Consider the following 20,688-nt stretch of genomic DNA (forward strand, 5'->3'; position numbering starts at 1 on the left):
TCGATGCATTTTTACGAATCCCAAGAGCAGCAAAGATGTCGGTTCCAAATCACAGCTGCAACTTGGAAATGGTAACAGGAACCATTTAATTTGAGAAAGACTGAGATAAAACACTTTAAAATCTCTTTTTTTTTTTTTTTTTGGCATACAGATCAAGTATGACTACTGCCCATGCCCTCAAAACACTTTTCTTTAAGGGAAGTTTCCCTCCTGGAAGAAAGCTTTGCCCCTTCCTCATCAGCACCGTCTGAAAGTGAATCCTCTCGTTTCTCCTTCTGCCCCTCTCATGCCATGATGCTTTTCTCCTGCCACTCCTCCGGCCCTGCAGACTCTTGGTTGCCCCCTTCTGCTCTGCACTTCGTTCTGCCTGTCAAAGTCTCTGCACCTTCTCTGTCCTCTTCAGATCACCAGGAAGGAAACTTGCCCAAACACCAGCTGCAGATTTCCCATGGAGAGAGGAATGGATAACTCTATCCACCAGCTGCTGCAGAGCTCTGTGAGCAGATCCCTGTGCCCTGCTGGAGCTCGGGGAACCTTCCCCACTGCTAAATGATCTGCCCATGTGGCTGGTGCTGCAGGGACAGCAGGAAACAGCAACACTCAGGAGCAACATCAACTGGTTGTAGCTCAGTAAGTCCTGCTGTGGTCCTGGTGGGGAAGGACAGGCTTTTCCACAGGCAACCACACCTTTTCTTTTTTTTTTTTTTTCCTACCCTCCAAAAACGCCAGTGAGTGTTTAAAAACACATATTTAATAGTGCTTAAAACATCCTAAGGAGGTGAACAGAGGCAACCTCACCAGTAGGACAGGTATTTTGGAGAGTGTATCATGGGAGCATCTGAGGTGTTACCCTCTGACCAGATGTTTGCTGCTGGATTATCACAGCTGGATGAGCTGATCTGGGGAGCTGCCTGAAATGCCTGCTGTCAGAGGGTGCTGGGTGTGGTGCTGGGTGCTGCCCCTTCACAGGTCTGGGAGGCTTCACCTCAAGTCCTGGTGCTAACAAACTCTTAGCTCTACTTTTTTCCCAAGACTTTGGATTTTACTTCTCAATTTCACATGTCTTGCATATTCATACAACCATTTACATGAGGGCATGCAAATCAGGAGTGTTCTCTATATTGACATCCAGGTACCTAAATGTGTGCAGAGACACCTGCACACTTCTCAGGGTTCCTAATTTAACCAGAGTCTTGAAAAGCCTTCTCAGTTGCAAAATGCAGCTTTGAGCTCCACTTCCCATGTGCAAAGGCCTGGGCCTCTGCCAGCCCCAGAAGGTGCTGCAGGAACGGGGCACACTCTTTTCTTTCGCTGCTTTTTCTTTGCAAGACCACAGCGCTCCATGATGGTTCGGCTGTGATTTCCTCCACGGTTTGTCTCTTTGTATTGTACTGCTTTCCTCTGCATTTTAAGTGCTCTCTTTCCCCTTGTAGCTGATCAAATCATATCACTGAATTTACTGCTTTTTTTCCCCCCCTCTGTTTTTTTTTTTTTCCTGTCCACTCACACGCACCCAACAGCAAGGAGCAGCCTGACACCCTTTGCCATTGCCTGGCTTCCTCATTTCAATATTAACTGTTCACCAGAAGAGAAACAGGTTTGGGGTTGGGGTGCTGAGTGCATGCATGAATCTGTGTGTGAGCAACAGCTTTTTTGCCCTCTGTCCCTTCCCAGCCACAGGTCATTAAGCTGAGCTGCCTGGAACTGCCCCGTGCTGAGCGCAGGAGGGACAGGTCTGGGGATGAGCTGCCTCTCTGCTCGGGCTGGGCTGCACTGACAACCTCAGTGCTGTGCCTGCTGCTGCTCCCAGCCCAGAACCGACTTGCTGAAGGATCCTACCCCTCCACAGAGCAATCATAATGACCCAGCTGCAGTTTAAAGATGCTTTTTGGGTAAGTGAACGTTTCCTATGTGTTTCCCATATTCAATGTACTTGTATTTAAAGGTTTTTTTAAAATACTGCTTAGTTCTGTATATAGTTTGAAACTAATTTAATGCTGTTCTGTGTTCTAAATTTAGTTTAGTGAATACCCTAAATTTAGTTTAGTAAAACCCACAGATTTGTCTCCAAGCAAAAAACACACTGTTGGGTAGTATAAGTGTTTGACCCTGGGCAGAAGGGATGCCTTGTAGAGAATATATCCAATCCCAATGCCTGTGTTGGGTCCTGACATTCCCAGTTCCTGTGCCAAGTCCAGAAACTGCTTTTGAAAAGGACGTGGATTTGTTTGTGTCCCCGTCCTGAGGACCTGTGTGCACTGAGTGTCCCCAGCTTGAGGAAGGGCTGCCCTGAGCAGGGGAGCTCTCGCTGAGGACAGGCTGAGTTCTCTGCTGGTTGGTGCAGAGCAAAGGCAGCAGCTGCAGCAAAAGGCTCCTGCTCAGCCCCCACACAGACCCTGGGGCTGGGAGGTGCAGGAGGGCAGCACCAGGCATGCAGTGCCCAGCAGCTGAGCAGCAGCACAGGTGGAAAGAACCAGCAGTGGCATCCCCAGCTAAGCCCAAACACTCACAGCTGACCTAAACCCAGTGAATGCTAAACCAAGGAGACCTGCTCTGTACTTGTTATTTGACTTTTGGTTGAAAACCCTCATGGTTTCTTGCTTCCGAGCTCTCTCCCTGCAGTTACAAGATAAAAGACCCGAATCATTTCTCTCTCAAGGGTAATATCTGAGCTTCTCTTGCAACTGAAAAATGAAAGCTCAAAACTAAAATTCTAACAGGATGTTGTGTGGTTGCCTATTGTCTGAGCATCTAGGACTGCTTTAAAGAAAGACATGAAGGCATATGAATCCTTCCTGCCATTTCAAGGCTGTTCCTTCTGCTTGTGCTTGCTTTCCCTCCACCCACCCTTCAGGGCAAAGCCTCTCTTGGTAGAAAACAGAAGGGCAGGGGCAAAACCACATTTCAGTGAACCCCTGTGCTCTGGGCACTTCCAGGAAGGCCTCCCCACCCCCAGCCCAGCACCAGCTCTGAGCAGTCGACAAAAAATAAAAATGCTATGAGGAAATACAAAAGTCAGTGTTATTTTTAGCGCTAACTGTGCTGGACCACACCCAGGTGAGATTCCCCTTTTTTAGCCATCTCCCGAGTGCACAGCCCAGTGCCTGGGGTGAGACTCAGCTGACAGCCAAGGCCACCCTGGGAGCTCCAGCTCTGGCATCGCTGAGCTTGGAAAGCGTTCCACGTGACTTTCAGATTCATTTGGAATATTTATACTTTTCAAGGGCTCGGTCTTCAGGGAGAATAAATCAAGCAATGGGAGGAGGGTGAGGGTGATTTTAACACCAGCTGACGATCTGGCCAGGCCGGTTCTTCACGGCTCTTCTTCCCTAAACTTCTCACCTGGGCTTAGTCACCTTACCCTGACTCAAATCCTTGTTTGCTTTGAAGTGATCACCTTCCTCAAGGGGAACCCATCTTTGGGTTTAATATCTTGTGGCTGGAAATGTCGTTATCACCCAGCTTGAATAAGAGGGCAGGATGAATCCGGCTGCAGGACGGCAGCTTTAGCTGGGCAATGGTAAAGTCTTTTAAAATGAAAACTTCCAGGATGTTGCACAATGCAGCACAAGGGTGCAGCTTTCCCCCCCCAGATCACAAGATCAGCGATTATTTTTGCATTCATAAGGCTCTGTTAGTGAGAGGGAAATGTATTTGCGTGGTTTGCTCGAGTGAGCAATCATCTCCTCTGTTTGATCTGTGCCCTGAATGGAAGTGTCTCCGTGACTGAAAACCAAAACGTGTGTTTGCACCGTGGTGGGTGACTCATCACAGATCCCTGATCTCCAATTGCTGCCCTCTGTCCCTGCACTGCACCTCTGCCCAGGTTCCCCTGAGCAACAACCCCCTGCTCTATCAGCAGTGAGCCTGTGGAGAAGCAGGAGTGTCTTCAGTGCCCTCCTCAGTGTAAAACACGTAAAGAAATCCTAAAACCAGGAGATCTTCCCCAGCTGGCAGAGAAAAGAACACCATTGGTTCCTCCTCCGTGGTCTTCAGATTTCATAAGAACAAAGCGTCCTGTCTTCCAGGAAAATGCAAATTGTTCCTCGCAACAGGTTTAAGTTTTATCCTCTCTTTTCCCCTGTTAAACTCAGCAGTGACAGTACTATACTAAAACATTCCCACTTGTGTCTTTGTTTAATTTCATTTTCTTTGTAGCATGGCCTGGGCTAAAACCCGTGTATTTTTTAATTACAATTTTTATTTCTATATCCTCGATCCCTAACGGTTTAAGGGACAGTAGTTGCCCAAAGCCTGCAGTAAAATGTGCTTCAGAACAGAAGTTCTCTATCCTCTGATAATATCTTTTGGAAAATATTGGCGAGATGAAAATTCAGGTTGGGTTGATAAGCAGGGCAGGGCTAACAGCTTTATGTTCTGCTGGGCTGCTGTACAAGCATAACAGATGTTACCTGACTTCTCCAGCACCATAAGGGACAGGAAGGGAAATTCCCATCAGGGTTGTGTCAACAGGCAGAGTTCTGAGCAACAGGAATTTTTTTTTTGTCACAAAAACCACTATCCAAGAAAATCTTCCCCCCCAGTCACAAATACTGGGTGTCTTTTTCTCTATGTTCTTGCACTCATCGTTTGCTTTCCCTCTGCAATTCCTGTCATTGGCTTTTGCCTTCTATTTTGTTCCCCTCCAACATGCAGCTCAACCCTCCAGTTGCAACCTGTGAAATGCAGCTCTTTCTGGCCAAGAGGTGGGAAATTATTGCACCATTCCAGGCTTTGCACCCTCCTGGGAAGGGGGAAGGAGGAAGACTTTGAAAGGAGCTGTTTGGTTTTTGGGGCAGGCTCCAAAGTGCCCAGAGCTGAGGGGGAGCAAATCTATTCCCTTGGACAGCTTTGAATCCAACTCAAGCAGCAAAGAAAACTCTGAAAATGTGCCGTGGGCTCCTGAGGTCCTTGGGATTTCAAAGCAGTGAAGTGTGAGAGGCTTGTTCCTTCTCAGCTGGGGGATGAGCTGGGGGCTCGGGGATTCTCAGAGCTCAGATTTAAAAGTGTGAGTGAGACGTGGGCCAGCCAATTCAAACCTGAACACGTGAGCTGGCACAATTCCCCTCCCTGCCCTGCTGCAGATTGGTCTTCACCACATCCCTGCTGGTGCAGCCCCCGTGGTGATGCTCAGGCACTGCAGCTGTATCAAAGATGCTCAACCTCTCTGGCTTTGACCTATCAGGTTCAGTGCAAAGCTGACTTTGTAGGTGAGCCTCTCAACCCTTACTGTAGCTTTTCCACACAATGGTCCATTATATAGGCCAAAATAATGTAATTAGCCTCACAAATAATTTTAACTTCTAATGAGACTCTGAACTGTGGAACAAGGGTGCTGAGATGAGGATAAAAGTCACAGTAAAACCACTTTCTAGACTCACTGGGCAATGTGCTGAAGAAATACAACCACCAACTGTTTAACTTAGAATAGGAAGGTTTTTCCATTCTGGGAGCTTTCCTGGAGAGGGAGAGCTTTGCAGGACCTGTTGTTTTGCAGCAGGTCTGGGAGGGGGAAGTGAGACTGGGCAGGTTTTGGGGAGGGGTCCTGCCAGCCCTGGCACCGAGGCAGGGCTGAGCCTGGGCAGGCAGGGAGGGGCTGGCAAACCTCCCCTTCCCCCCCAGCATCCCCCCAGCCTTGCAAGTGGTTCCCACCGAGTTGGATTTGAATTAGAACGCACCAGTTGCATCTGCACCTCCTGACAAAAGGCACATGCACCTCAATAATCCCTCAGCACGTGGGTGGGCCAGGCTCTGCTGCCAGCACTGTCCTGCGTGGCTCTGAGCTCCAGGTGTGTGGCCAGGCCAGCTCAGCACTGAGGGACATGTGTGGGAATGGGGAATAAAGGGGGAACCAGCTGGGAAAAGCTGAGCCAGTTGCCCAGCTGATGTCTGTGTGTGCTGTGAGGTCACTTCATCTCCACTGAAGAGGCTGCTCTACTCTTTTGTAAGGTGTAATTTCTCCCTCCATCCCCCCCACCTGCTCTGGGAGGGACACTTGGCTCACTGGGACAATGAGAAGCACCCGTGGGGAGGGGGGGGACAACCACAACAGTCATTGAAACCAGAGGAAATCACAAGTAGAAAACCTGATTAGTCGTTGTGGCTCTGGAAATGCTTCACAAGTCGCTTCTGAGCAGAGCACAACAGCTAAAATGAAGCTCAAATGAACTATCACTACATGAATGGGTTTACAGAAAGTTCATTTTAGGTCAGTGACTGAAATAATTAGACAGTTAAATACATTTGATTACAACTTTCTGATGACCATGCTGCAGATGAGGGGGTTTGACTCTTTAAATCGGTTGATTAATGAAGTCACTGTGACAAATTTGTTAAAATATTAACACTGTGGTATCTGGTTTGTTTGGACCCATCCTGCTCTGCAAAAGTTGTTTTGGTTTTGCTTGGGCTCAGAGAAATGGAGGGTTCTCATTTCTGCCAGCTTTAAGTGTGCCATGAGATGTATTTTAAATATGGAGTGGGTGAGTCATCGACTCTCTTTTCAGGGCACGTACACAGACACATCTGAGGAGCAGAACCACCTAAACGAGCGTTTGTCACACACAGCTTGAAATGGAGCCTCAAACAGAGATCAAAGAGGGTGTCCTCTGGCTTGCTAAAGCAGCCCTGCTGAGATGCATTTTGTGGTGGCAGTGACAGAACAGCCGGGGTTGGAAGGGGGAATCTCCAGCCAGGGCAGGGCCATTCACAGCACCTCGTGCTGCACCAAGCTCTGAGTGTCTCCACAGATGCGGCCCTGGCTCCATCTCCCCTCCTCCCTCTGCAGATATTTATACACACTGAGCCACCTCTTCTGCAGGCTGACCAGTGCCAGCTCTCTCAGCTCTCCTCCCAGGACAGATTCTCCAGGGGGAATCTCAGAGGCTCCCTGTGAATCCCATTTCAACACATATTTTCCTGGCAGGCCTGGGTGATTCACAGCCCACCCCTTTCCCCCCACACTCCTGATTCTCTGTCTTCAGAGTTTACACTCACTGGCTGGGACTCTTGTGCTGCTTTGCAGGCACAGGGCAAGACCTGGAGTTCCAATCCATTTACACTCACTGCATGCTTGTATGACAGGCAAGTTAGGCTGCTTGGTTACATTTTGCTCCTTTTAGCTCAAAATCCTACTTTTCTGATTTCATTTTCATGCCATAATGTGGCAAGGCAGATTCTGGCTGGCAGATGGCACAGCAAACACCAGTTTCATCTCCAATTTAATCTAGGTTTTGTAATAAAGCTTTTCTCAGCAGCCACACTGCACTCATGTCCAAAGTTCACTGTGTTGTTCAGGAAAATTTTGGGGATTTGAGGCTGGGAGGAGGTGAGGGCTCTGCATAGGGGTCACTCAGGGTGTCAAGGTGAAGGAACAAAATCATGTTGAAAATATGGATCTAGATCCCAACAGCTCTTCAGCTCTTCAAAGAATCGCTCCCTTACTATAAATGGAGTTCAGTATTTCTTTAAAGTGGTGGAAAAATGTCACTGAACAAGACTGAGAAACTGAAAAGTTCCATAGCTCTTGGTGCAACTTCATCTTTGCTGGAAATGAAAAGTCTTGAGAATAAAGTGACAACCTACCAGCTCAGTCTAGCTTAGAGATACCAGCTCCTGTTGTTCCATTTAGGTAAATAAATAAATAAATAAATACAAGTGTTTTTTTCTTTAAGAGCTTTTCAAATCAAGAAGCTATTTGGTGCTGCTCTCAATTTGTCCAGGCCTAATCTATCCCTAAAATGAAATAAAAATAAAATAAAGGGTGGAGAACAAAGAAAAGAGGAAAATAGATGGTCAGCAGCCCTGAGGTCTGAATCTCATCACTTCATGCTATTTGCAGTCGGTGCTGTAATTACTGAAGGGTGATTAACAAGTCAGGAGTGACAAACAGCCCTGGGGCTGCTGCTCAGCAGGATGGGAATCCCCAGGAGAAGGGAAAGGGGGCACCTGCCACTGAAAGGACCTGGCTGCACATTTGGTTGGGACTTGTGGTTTTGCCAAAGCCTTTTTTATGGGAAAACACAATCAACCTTTTTTATGGGAAAACACAAAACCCAACCCCACCCCCCCCCCCCAGTTTTACTGGGGAGCTGTTTTGGAAGATAAAGCTGGGTGTGAATGAAGAAGTTCATGTCTGGTGAAGGCTTTCTCTGGAGATGGAGGATTAAGTGCAGTTTGTAACCAAAGAGGAGGGGACCAGCACTCATAAAAGCCCTCTGTGGTTCTGGGAGCTCTGCAGGGGGAAGTTCAGGAACAGGAACTGGAGCTTTCACTGCCCCCAGCCTGTACCTGGAGTCCAGGCACGTCTCCCCTCATGCCACTGGATTCATCCACAAGTTAAACAGCTGGAGAAAGGAGAGATCAAAATGAAATTCCTCTTCCCTGGGTAGGCAGTGGATGGGGGATGGGGTGCCAGCTGAGGCAGGGGATTGTCTCAATCAGACCTGCTCCATCCAGAGGAAGTTTCTTTGTTATATCAGTGTGAATGTGGGTTTGTGTTGGTTTGTGTTGCTGCTGTTCTCAGGAGGTGAAATGTGTACTTCTAAAATCTTGTATAATAATTTGCAGGGCAAGAAAACTGTGTCTCACTCTGCTCTAGAAGTGATAACAAATCATTTTGTATGGAAGCTCGTGAATTTTGCTGGTTAATGGAGGAGGCAGCTGTGAGTGATTGGACACCTTGTGTGTAACAATCGGGCTGATGCAACAGTTTCAACAGCCCAAAGGGTTCACCAGCAGCTCTGCTGGTGCTCTCCCCACTGTGTACACACTCAGGTAGAGCTTGCCCATTTCCCAAACCTTTAGAGCTTGCAGCAGAAAAGGGATGCACATCCAGCTCATTGATTCAGCAATTCTTCAAAATACCAGCATTAATCCATTTTTAGTTATTTTTTGTATAAGGCAGGAGAGACATTTATGCAAGTGGGAGCAAACCCAGAGAAATCCACCCTGAAGGTGGGGTGATCCCGGCACGGTTGTCCCACCTGGACAAACTGCTTGACTTCACTTACATGAAACCCTCCTCTTTTAAGGGTTTCTAAAAACCTGAAGCTGGTTTTTGTTCTGTTGGATTGCACAATTCCCCTGGTCTTTGTCACACACCACACTAATGGGGTGTAAGAAGATGTTGCATCACGTTGAGTAATCGGATATGTTGAAAGTGATGATTGAGGTGGTGAAGATCTGGTGTAAAATGGAAGTGGTAACGCAGCTACTGGAATGATCCTCACTTAGAAGTGAAGTCAAGCTCCAGGAAAGTGCCAGGAAAGACCACTAACAAAGTGTCAGGCTCACAGGGCAAGCAGAGAGCGTGGGTGCAGCACTGTGTTGTATTTAGTGTCTTTCTCCGGTCTAACAGGAAACAAGTCTAAGCTTCTCAAGACAAGGAGGAGAAAGACATTTTAGGTTTTCTAATAAATTAATGTACCAGCTGATAAGCAGGTCTGTTGCCTGTGGATCTGCAAGACCTGGGGAACAGCTGGGTCTGTCCCTGAGTGAGTCAGGGTTGTTCCAGGTTGCCTCACTCACACCGCTCTGGGACTGAGCCCATGGTGCTTGCAGGAGAGGAGCTCTCCTATAACAGAGAAGGGACCTGGAAGTGGATGAACTGAAGAGGAATAGAAACAAAAGTAATCTCTGACCATTACTTTGTATAGAACAGAAGTATCCTCTACTTGTAAGATTCGATTTCTCCTTGTTTTACTTCCAGTTTCTCTTGTGTTGCTCATGTTATTCAATAAGAGACTGAAGCAACAGCTGATTTCACCCTGACACGTTTATCTGTCGTGTTCTGGAAGGACCATGGCAAAACAGTGCTGTGCCCTGTGAAAGACAGGTGGAAGTGCTCGCTTCTGGCCTCTCTGTTGGCTCCCAAGAGGAAGCCACCTGACTTTATGGATTAAGCTTTTGTCTAAAGTCACCACACGGAGAAAACCTAAAGGGTTACTGCCACCCCAAACCTGTGGCACCATAGCCACATCAAGCTCTCAGCTAAAACTGGTGAGGGATTCTGCTTCCTCCTGTTCCACTTCCTACTATCCTCGTCACAAAGGTGGTCCAGAAGTTTGTTCTATCAGGATTTCCTGAATGGATTCCTGGCTTTTTGCCACACTTCTTGTTGTGATGCATATCTGGCTGCTGGCTCCTTTCTCCTCCTGGCACAGGAGCACCAGGGGTGTGAACTGCTGAAGGTGGTCAGAGATCCCTCCCTGCAAGAACTTCAGGTCAAGGCTGAAGTCAGCAAAAACTCGTGGAAATGGGCAAATAAAAGCCTGCTCTCCACCTGGTGAAACACGTGCAGTTCAAGGGAAGGTGCACTGTCGTTCCTGGCTGCCTTACCCTACTTGGAATAAAACAATAAATGACAGCATCTCAAAATTAAAAGAGATGCTTTTGTATTCAGTACAAAGAAGGTGCTCTTGCTAAACAGGAAAGCACAAGGTTTCCATTTCCTGACTTTGCTGGTGGCTTTTGTGAAGGGTCCCTGAACTGAGACATTATGAGGGACAGGCAGCTGAATGGAGGGGATTCTCTGGCACGTCTGCAGAGCTCTCTTTCTGCCTTCCAAAAGGCAAAGCTCCCTCTGTGAAATGTTTAAAAGAAGCTGAGAGTTCAAAGGTCACTGCTACTTTCTCCAGTCCTCTGGCCAAAGCTTGCAGGGCTGATTTTGGGGTTAATCGTGCTGTGAGATGTAAAAACTGTGCTGTGCAAAGGAAAACAGAACCCTTGTGCTCTTTACAGAGAGAGACCAAAAATTAAGCTGCAGTTATTCTTCCCTAGGAAACACTGTGCATTCTCAGGATATTATTTAATCAAATTATTAAGAAGGGGATGCTAAAATGGAGGTAATAAGCACAGGGAGAGTCCTTTCATTAGACTGGAACTGAGAGTTTCCAAGCCTGTTCCCAGTGTGTCATTGGTCTGCTGGCTCACCTGCAGAAGTGAAGAAGGCTACTGTGCAGCCATCACTTCATAGCCATGCAAATCACAGGGTGATTAAAACGTGAGGAGAGCCAAACAACATGCTGGGACTATAAGAATGCCTAATACATAACACATGAGCAGTCCGGGCTGCCAGGGAGAGGGACAAGGGCTCAAGGAAGCCGAGAAGCAAAGTCCTCTGTCAGCAGAACTCTAAAACAACCATTTCCTCCTCGGAAAAGAAATCTGCAATGTCAAGAGCAGAAGACCACTGGGAAGCTCCTCGTTTGCTCGGTGTTACCAGTTTTGCAATGCTATGGTGTAGTTTGGGAAATCTCCATTTCAGTTTTATTTCTGGGTATCCCAGCTGCTGCAGGTTTGAAGTCTGACAAGGATCTTTGCTCTCATTTGAAGTTGCTACAGGGGTAGTGGGAGATGGCAATCAAACAGCTCAGCAATGGGAATGGTACAGAGGAAAGGATTTTTCCCTTTGATTTTTGAAGGTCCCGTTCAAGGTTCACCTCTGTGCTATGTCTGGCAATAAATACCATTTGTTCCCCTTGAAAAGTGAAGCATCTCATGTTTAGGTAACAGGGTGCAGTAAAACTGCAAACTAAGCCTCATGTGGAAAATGCCCAAGTCAGCTCCTGAAATTATCACAAAAAGTCCCAAGATAGCCACCTACACCCTGAGCAAACATTCATGTTTCTGATGCACAAAGAGTGAATTTACAAGAAGTGACAGAAATGTTATAGAGCCAGTTCCAACCCACCTACTCGTCCTGGCTTTTTCTGCTTATATGGGGAAAAAACCCCAACCATGTACTTTTTAAAAAAGTATTGTGTTTTTAAGCTTGTATAAATTCCGTAGTCAGTTCAATCTCGGTGAGCACAAGCTGCCACCACATTCCCACCCACTCCAACCAGTTTCAAGCAATAGGAAAAAGGAGCTCTCACACAGTCTAGCAGCACACAGCATGGTCAAAGGCTCTTAAGAGTTCATTGTCACCTGAGCATTTACAGCACAGGACTCCATCACACCCAGCACTGCTCGGGGCAGAACGTTTTGGTTGAGTTTTCCCCTCAACACCTTCTGCTCTGGACAGGATGAGCTTCCCCCAGGTGTGGGCTCATTCCGTTGCTCAGCTGCCTTTTCAGGTGCTGACACGTTTCCAGGACAGGGCAGTGGAGGGTCAGGCTGAGAACCCAGGGTTTGGTTTTGTGAAAGGCTCTGTCGTGCCTCGGTGGAGCAGAGCAGGGCTGGGGTGGCATCTCGTGTGACAGGAACCACTAAACACCACATTGCTCCTTATGGCACCAGGCACCCCCCTGAACCACAGCAGGGCTGCAGATGGGATGTGAACAGTCACTAGGGCATCAGATACACCAAACAGTGGTTCCTACTGCCATCCCTTTTTATTTCACTCTTTAACTCAGGACAGCTTGAACGGCACAGAAAGGGAGCAGTGAAATTCCTAAGACACTTCATCTCAGGAATGTATCGCTCCAAATACTGGGAGATTTTAAAGAGTGCCAGGGAAAAACCACAAAACAGCAAATGTCAAGCAAGTGATTCAGTTACAGTGAAGGGCCATGGCATGGTAGGAAATATCCTACCATGTACTTGGAGATTATAAATCATGTTTGACTGTTGAATGTTAGATCTGTTTGCTGTTCACCGACAGCACATACCGAGCCCTTGGTGGAGCACTTGACAAGGAGAGTGGCAGATCAAGAGAACAAGATCTACAAACACTCTTCCTGAGCAGGGCCACTACACAGTGGGGTGATGCAATGATATAATTCATTGATACCACTCACTCAGAACGACTTACTTTCAGTCCAGGACTGAGGTACCATGTGTGATACCACTGTGCATAGAACGGATTTCTCATGGACAGTTGGAAAAGATGCTGGCAGAACGATGCTTGTTCAAAACTCACTGTTCCCTGTTCTCTCTAAACTTCCTCCTTACACCACTAGTCATTTCCTTTTTGACTCTGGAATAGTGAATCTTAATTTTTTACCTTATTAGAAGTGTTATGAGCCTACCTAAACTAAACAAGATACAATGTAAAAGGAGTTCGATTTAGAGAAAAATTCCAAAGATACCCATACTTTGTACTAAATTTAGATTTCTACTAAATGTAGATTTAGTTTCAATTATTTTTCTCCTTTGGAAATTTGTGTGGACCCTTTATTTGAATGAGTTGGCAACATTTAGTATTTTAAGTCCAAAATCACTTGAGAACACTTCTGATATAAGCCTTGGAAAAACACTAAGAGCAAAGACAAGGAATGAACTTTCATAGCTAAACACTTTCAAACTTAAGAGCAAGTGTGGGGTTTTTAAAAGATTTTTTTTTTTTTTTAATATGAGCAGATAGGACATTTCAAATAATTCCTAAATGAAGGCTCATGAGTCTAAAAGAACCCCTGATAGCTCTGCTGTGCCTGTCAGTGCCAGCACCACCATGCAGTTGGCCCATCTGAGAGGTGCAAACCAGGTAAATGCATTTTGGTGCTGTTTTTATCCCCCCAGTAGCTCAGCACTGTCCTATCTCGTACCAAGCAGTGCACCCAAAGTAGTTATTTCTTTCCCAGCCCTTCTCCCCCATCAGGGTGGTGTCACTGCCTGCTGTGCCCTGGGGCACAGCACCCTCCCCTTGCACCACCTGGAGCCAGTTCCCTGCAGGCTTTGCAGTGGAGATGGTGGGATGAGGCCTTTCCTGCTGAGAGCCAGAGCTGCAGCCCCCAGAGCACTGAGCCAGCCAGGGTGCAGCACTCACCAAGCAGCTCACAGGGCTTCAGCTGCCAGGACTGCCCTGGGGCAGATGCTGAGCTCCTGACCGGCCAGGCCGGCTTGTCCTGCAGGAGCAGGCAGAGGTGTGAGTTGTGGTATGTAAACTGCCTCTAAATAAAGTCCTGGATGGGCAAGGCAGCTCCCAGGATGGTTAGAAACGCTCCAAGAAATCCAGCCACAACAGAAAAGCCACAGTTGCTACAGCACAGCCACAAGGACGTGATCAGTTCACGTCCCTTGCTGACCACTCCCAGCTGGAGGTGCAAGGTGTCCCTTTTAGGAGTGCTTGGGTAGTTTTGCTGCAGTTCAGTCCATTGTCAAAGCCATGTACTAAACCTGTGCTGCAGTAACCAACCCTGCATTCCAGTCTCTCTTCCTTGATATCCTTGCAACAGCAGCCTTGTCAGCTCAGAATGTAGACACTCTTTCTCCAAAAAGCCGTTCTGTTCCCTCTGGGCACTCAGCAGCACAAGGCTCAGAGCAACATGCTCTGGAGTCAGGCTGATTCTTGGTGAAAATGTGTCCCCCCAGCAGTGGCAATCCTGAACTTTCTACCCTCAGGGCAGGGAACTGACACCATCAGCCTTCCCTTGCAGATTTATTACCAAATCTCAGCCCTTGGAGCCTCTCCCTGACGCTGCAGGAACCAGCTCAGAGCCAGCCAGGAATAGTCCCTCCCCCAATTAAATCCCGTTGTTTACTGTGTCATTACCTATGGAGAAACTCCTACCAGGTAGTCAGTGCCAAGGCACAGATCTCTGGGAAAAGTGCTAATTGGGGGGGGAGCATCGTTAGGCCTCTGAGGGAAGAAGAAATGGGAAGGAGAAAGGAATCCCAGTGTGCTTACTGTCAGCACCTCTGCGGGCAGCCTCATGGAACGCCTTTCAAGTACTCCAGGAAAAGCTGTTCTGGTTAAACCAGAGATGGAAGTTGTGTTTTTCAGTCATATACACCTCACATACAGAGAGAGGAGATGCTGCCCCTCCATCAGCAGGGATTTTTCCGGGAGAAGAAAAACCCCGGGCTCAGGTACAGAGACACATGTACAGTACTGATGGATGAGCCCCAGGACAACACGACTCTGTCTGCAACACTGAAATCCCTGTGTCAAGCACTGTCCTACCAGTGATTATAGGTCTGTTGGACAGCAAGGAATAACTAATCTTTTTAATTAAAATAACAAAGATTAAATCCCCTTTCACGGCCACACACACTTTGATTAAGTGGAATCCCTTTCTTGGCAATGAGAGAAACTACTGGTGGTGAATTAAATCACCCTCTTCCAAGCAACTGCCTAGATTTTGGTATAAGCAAATGATGTTTTACACACTTAATGAGTATATTTACTATCTAATTAAAGCATTTTTCTGATCTCTAAAAAAAATAAAATAGTTCTTTGACTATTCATTAGTTGTTACAAATTATTGCAAAGTCCCAGCTGAGAGGTACCAAGCACTGTCTGTGTGGTGCAGCTCAACAGCCTTTGCAAAACCATTCAGTGCTAATTATAACACAAAATGGTAAATGGAAAATAGAATAGAGGCGAGACAGCTTAGCAAGACTAGATGGTTGCTTAATGAGATACAATCTTGCTGTCTGATTGTCTTGACAAAGAAAATGTGGGTCTGTTACGGTGCTACACAGGAAATCCTCAAAAAACTTAGAGAAGAAAAACAAAAGAGGACTGAACAGAGCAGGAGAAGAAGGACCATAAAGTGGGCAAGGACACTGAGCTGGGGGAGATGCTGGAGATGCCTGAGCTGGAGAAAGGGATCTCGAGAGCTGATCAGGATCATTTTTAGTCAATATGTTCATTGGATTCTGGCTAAGACAGAAAGAAGGGGCTGGAAACAGCTGTGGTTGAAATACTGTACAATCTGATAACCTGCAGACCTAGGGTAACAGAGAGCAGACAAAAATCAAAGTTTCAAAGTGCCAAGTGAGAGTAAGAGATCAGCAGCAAAAAAGGGCCAATACACTCTGGGACCTTGTTAAAAAAAATAGCAGGAGAGGAGAGAATTGCAGGCATATCCATAGATCAGAGCTCAGTTAGGTGTCACTGCTGTGTTTGATAGTGGAAGAAGGCAAATGCATCCTCTGATGTAGCAGAAGTGTTTCTCAGAGAGCAGACATTAATGCCACAGTACAAAGCATCAGTTAGGCTTTACTGCAGGGGTAAAGCATCATCCTTGTTCAAGAGGGATTTATTCAGCCTTGAACAGGGGCTATAATGACACGAGGGAATCAATGAAAGGAAAAAACAGCATGTCAGGAAAGGACAGAGGAGGTTTGTTTGGATGCAAGAGGAGTTTGAGAGGGGATGCAGTTGTTCAACACGTGGAAGAAGAAACAGAGCTGTTGAAATGGCTCAGGAACAGTGTGGCAGGAGCAGGGCAGGGATTCTCCCCCTGGACTCAGCACTGGTGAGGCCACACCTGGAGTGCTGTGTCCAGTTCTGGGCCCTCAGCTCAGGAAGGACATGGAGGGGCTGGAGCAGGGGCAGAGAAGGGAACAGAGCTGGGGAAGGGACTGGAGCACAAGTGCTGTGAGGAGAGGCTAAGGGAGCTGGGGGGCCTCATCCTGGAGAAGAGGAGGCTCAGGGGAGACCTCAGCACTCTCTGCAGCTCCCTGACAGGAGGTTGTAGCCAGGTGGGGGTTGGTCTCTTCTCCCAGGAACCAGCAGTAGGACAAGAGGGCTCAGCCTGGAGCTGTGCCAGGGGAGGTTGAGGTTGGATATCAGGAAGAAATTTTTACAGAGGGAGTGCTCAGCATTGGAATGGGCTGCCCAGGGAGGGGGTGGATTCTCCATCCCTGGAGGTGTTTAAGGACAGATTGGATGTGGCATCAGTGCCACGGGCTGGGAACCACGGTGGGGTTGGATCAAGAGCTGGGCTTGATGATCTCAGAGATCTTATTCTGTCTTGGTGATTCTGTGAAATGTTTGTGTAAGTAAACTTAGACCTAAATGATTTGTGGCTCCACTGTGGTTGGAAATTCTTACTCCTGTTAGCAGGCAAGGGACAGCAGAACTGTCAGGTGAGGTGCTGGCTGGTTTTGAAAGGCACTGCTTCTTCCCCTGGTGTTTTATGGCTTAGAGCAAGGTGCCCAAGGGGCTGGGTGGAGTCCCTCAGGTAGTTCTGGCAGGCCCTGGCAGGGTCATGGTCAGCAGGCTGACCCCCAGCACTGCTGGGTGGGTGTGTGTGGGGCTGGGTTAACGAGTCGGTGCTGCATTGGAGAATTTAATGAGTTGTTCTCTCAGAATTTGCCATCCTTTCATTATCACGACTGTGCCAGCTTAAAAGAGCTGGGGGAAGACACCAAGTGAGTTTTAGCATTTACTGAAGAAAGAGATGTTGAACAGAAAGAGCAGAGTAACTTCACAGCGTGCTTGTTGCTCTGCCTTTGCTGCCTGTGGCAGTGGCTGCCTGCTGGGGTGATACCAACCCAGAGGATGTTTTCACTTGCCCCTGGGCAGCATTTCTGGGCCAAGGAAGCTGTGTGTGTACTCAGCTGTGGGATGTAGCTAATTGCACCTGGAAATATATAACCAAAATGCTGGGACTGTGAGCTGGCTGTGGAGCATCTGACCAGCGTTTCTGCCAGGCAGAGGGAGCCATTTATAAGATTTTTTTAATACAGCAGTGATGCCTTCTGCCATTGGAATGTTCTCCAAAAAAAAGAGAGAGGGGGGAAGTGATGAGTCCATTGCCAGGATGTTATCAAGAACCTCTCCTACATTCCTGTATGAATGGCAAAGCTTGCTGCTTCTCATTTATTTCACAGCAGGATCCCTCCCTGGGATGTGTGTGTGTAACTTGCCCTTGGAAATATTAGGAAAACCAATGTTTTGGGTTTGAGATGCTGTTTCTTAAGGGGTGATCATGTGCATCAGAAGGACATATGTGATCCTCACTGTCCTGTGATTGCAACAATGGCAATAGTGGGTCCACTGCACCCTCTCCATATGCTTTTATCTACATCATTATCTCTCCTGGCTCTGTAGTGTGGATGTTTTGCTGGTAGAGGCATTTGTCTGTGTCTCCTCTGGACCATTATCCAACTATCTTTCCTTTCTCCCCTCTGCTCCTGATAAGAATGTCCATTAGGGAAGAAGGAATTGCTGCTGTCAAGAAACTGTAGCACTGGAAATGTTACCACAACCTGTAGGTTCACAGAGATTATCTGCAGAAATTTATCCTGGCTCTTGAAGAAGAAAAAAAAAAAAAAAAAATCACTCCCAGATCTGCAAATCTCCCCAGAAGCTCCAGGTGAGCAGCACTGAGGCTGCCACCAACCACCACCCTTCCCTCTCCAGTGCCAGCAATAAACAAGGCTCAAGAGCCCAACAGTTTTTTGCCAGAGGATCTTTTCCAAATCCCAAAAAACTTAACCAGCTGTCTTCTTCACAGTCATGGTGGAAAGCAATAAAGTACCCCATTTATTAAACAATAACTACTTAGGGGACAGTGGATGGGTGTATGAACTGCATTCAGTTCATATATAAGCACTTGCATTGTAGCTAAACTGCTCGAGGGAAGGAACACACTCATTCCCTTTATGGTTACACAGCCCATGACTTTACCATAATGCTGGAACATAAAGCTCAGGCAACACTCACCACTGCATTTTCAGTAACATTATCACTCTGCTCTGGTCAGCTGAGGCACTCAGAGGAAAAACGGCTCATCCCAAATCCTCTCGTGAGGCAGCGGGAGGACCAGGAGAACAAGAGAAATCCTTTGTCCCCGTGTTACAAATCCTCACATGAAAGCACTGCACTGCCTGGGTGGCACAATCACTCCCCAAAAATCAATATTTGTACTGAGTTGACTCTGACTCTTCAGAAAACATTTGGCAAGAGGAGCTGTTGTTCTTAACAGCTACGACACATCTCTGCTCTGCAGAGGTCCCACACCCAAAGCTGAACATGACTTCCCCAAAAAGACAGCAAGTGCCACTTTCCACACAGCAAGACTTGGGACCCACTTCACAATTTTTTTTTTTTCAGTATTAAAAAATAAAGTTGATGTGATAAAAACTTTTTTTCACTTTGGAGAAACGTCACCCCTACCTGTGCCCTTAGCTAATCTAAAGGTCTGTTTGGATGTTCCAGAAGGTGGATTTGCTCCATATCACAGACAGTTGGTATCTGTCAAACCTGCAAACTGCTGTGCACAAATCAGCTCAACTCTTTTTCTTTCTCTTTCTCTCTTCAGTGCAAGGAATTCACCTTCCACACTGGCTACGAGGTCCTCGTACAGCGCCTGTTGGAGGGCAAGAAGATGTGCAAAGATGTGGAGGATTTGCTCAAGCAGAGGTATGAAAAGCAGAGGGAAAAAAGTGTGAACAGCCTCCTTTCTCTTTCCTCTTTGGCATCGGCAAAGGCTCTTTCTGAATTAGGTGGTGAAATGAGTTTACACAAAAAAGCCTGATTGGAACCCCAGCCTTGTGATGTGCTCTGTGAAGGAAGGTAACAAATAGAAATCTCAGGCATTTGAGAAGGGCAGAGGAGGTTGAAGGAGTCAGAAACCCAGAGCTCCGTTAGGACCCCGGTCGTTATGGCTCTGGATCCCACAGCAGCACACACATCCAAAAGTGGCACTTCTAAGTTTCCCCTTTTACAGGAAAAAATGACTTGCACATTTCTGTTTCTCTTTGAACGTGCTATTGCCACAAGCCCCGTTTCAGTTTCCTGCCACTACCAAAAAATGAGCCATTTTTCAAATACAGAGCTACACAAAATGCTGCCTAAAGCCCTCCCCAGACACCCAAGCCAGCCCACATCATTTGCCAGGCTTTGAGTAACAATGCTGTAGTTTGTGTCCCTTCTTGGTGCTGCTCAACAGCAGCTACGGACAGCTGACAATTTGTGGGTGAGAGAATATATTACCCTGCTGCTCAGGCTCCTTAGCCATTCATTTCTGCACTTCTGACATTGGAAAATAAATCTGAAATTTGGTTCTGTTTTTCAGTGGCTTCAGCAGTTTCAGCAGGTAGCATGAGGCACACACATGTTCATGCATGTAGGAAAGACCACAGAGAATGGATTACGTATCCAGCAGGCAATCCTGGAGCAGCTCCTCTCAGGGCTGTCTCCTTAGGAATATTGCTCTGCCTTCCTCAGTCACAGCCTGCTTTTTTTCTCTGTCCCCAGCTAGTTTTTTTTTTTTGTTTTAAGGGTTTTTTTCTGAAGGCTGTTTTTCAAGCCCTGGCACTTTCAAGGGGTGTGAGCTGTAAGACTGAAAGGTGAGTGTTTCACAGCATGTGAAGAGTCTCCCATCAAAACCTGAAGCTGTTTGAGCTGCTTTTCTCGACCACCAGTGGAAGCCTTTTATACTGGTGCACATCACAGCCCTGAAGTCACATCTGCCTGATGGTAGCTTAGCTGCCAATGTTTAAAATAGCTCCTCTGTGCCTCACAACTTCCAGGGATCAGAACTACACTGCAGGCTGCAGGCAGTGGAATTCTGCATTGGATGCTGCACATGCCTGTGTTTCTTTCCAAAAGATTAGAGAGGCTGCCTGCAGGTTGCAGGATGAAGTTTTTCCTGGTTTGTGGTGGACTTTCCACAAAGAAAAACAAAATACCCACACGGTCATTTTGCAAATGTTTCCATGAGCTTTTTTACACCCCCAAACCATCCCAGGGAGTGTGGGGACGTGTGTGCATGTGCACGTTGAGGAGGAGGGGAAGGAGAAGTGGGCACTGAGCTAAGGAAGGAGGTGTGATTTCCAGTTTATTTCTGCTGGATATTGGTTTCAGCTTGTCCTCGTGTCATTCATGGGAATGACCTAGGAGAAGATCAAAGGATGGGATGAATCTCTGGTCCTACAGGCTGCCCATACCACGGGCAGTGTGCTGGAATTTCGACAGGGACTCCTGCAGCAGCTGCCCTGACCACACTGACAGCTGATCAGTTTTCCACCCACAAATCCCCCTGCCTGGCCTGGAGAAGGGACTAGGTG

General features: G+C 47.2%; 1 protein-coding gene across 3 annotated transcripts in view; it reads left to right on the forward strand.

The window, feature by feature from the left end:
• Positions 1-1,695: 1,695 nt before the first annotated feature.
• Positions 1,696-20,688, forward strand: part of PSTPIP1 (proline-serine-threonine phosphatase interacting protein 1) — a 47,827-nt gene continuing 28,834 nt past the window's right edge. For all 3 annotated transcript variants that reach the window (XR_007628135.1, XM_050309476.1, XM_050309477.1), the window contains exons 1-2: positions 1,696-1,892; positions 18,939-19,039. Coding sequence is in view for 2 of the 3 variants with exons in the window: in XM_050309476.1 (XP_050165433.1) it covers positions 1,860-1,892; positions 18,939-19,039 (134 nt within the window). In the remaining variant the exon portion in view is untranslated. The remainder of the gene's footprint in view (positions 1,893-18,938; positions 19,040-20,688) is intronic.

Source organism: Myiozetetes cayanensis, unplaced genomic scaffold (assembly GCF_022539395.1).
Source record: "Myiozetetes cayanensis isolate MyiCay16 unplaced genomic scaffold, myiCay2020 scf14, whole genome shotgun sequence".
Classification (NCBI taxonomy): Eukaryota; Metazoa; Chordata; class Aves; order Passeriformes; family Tyrannidae; genus Myiozetetes; species Myiozetetes cayanensis.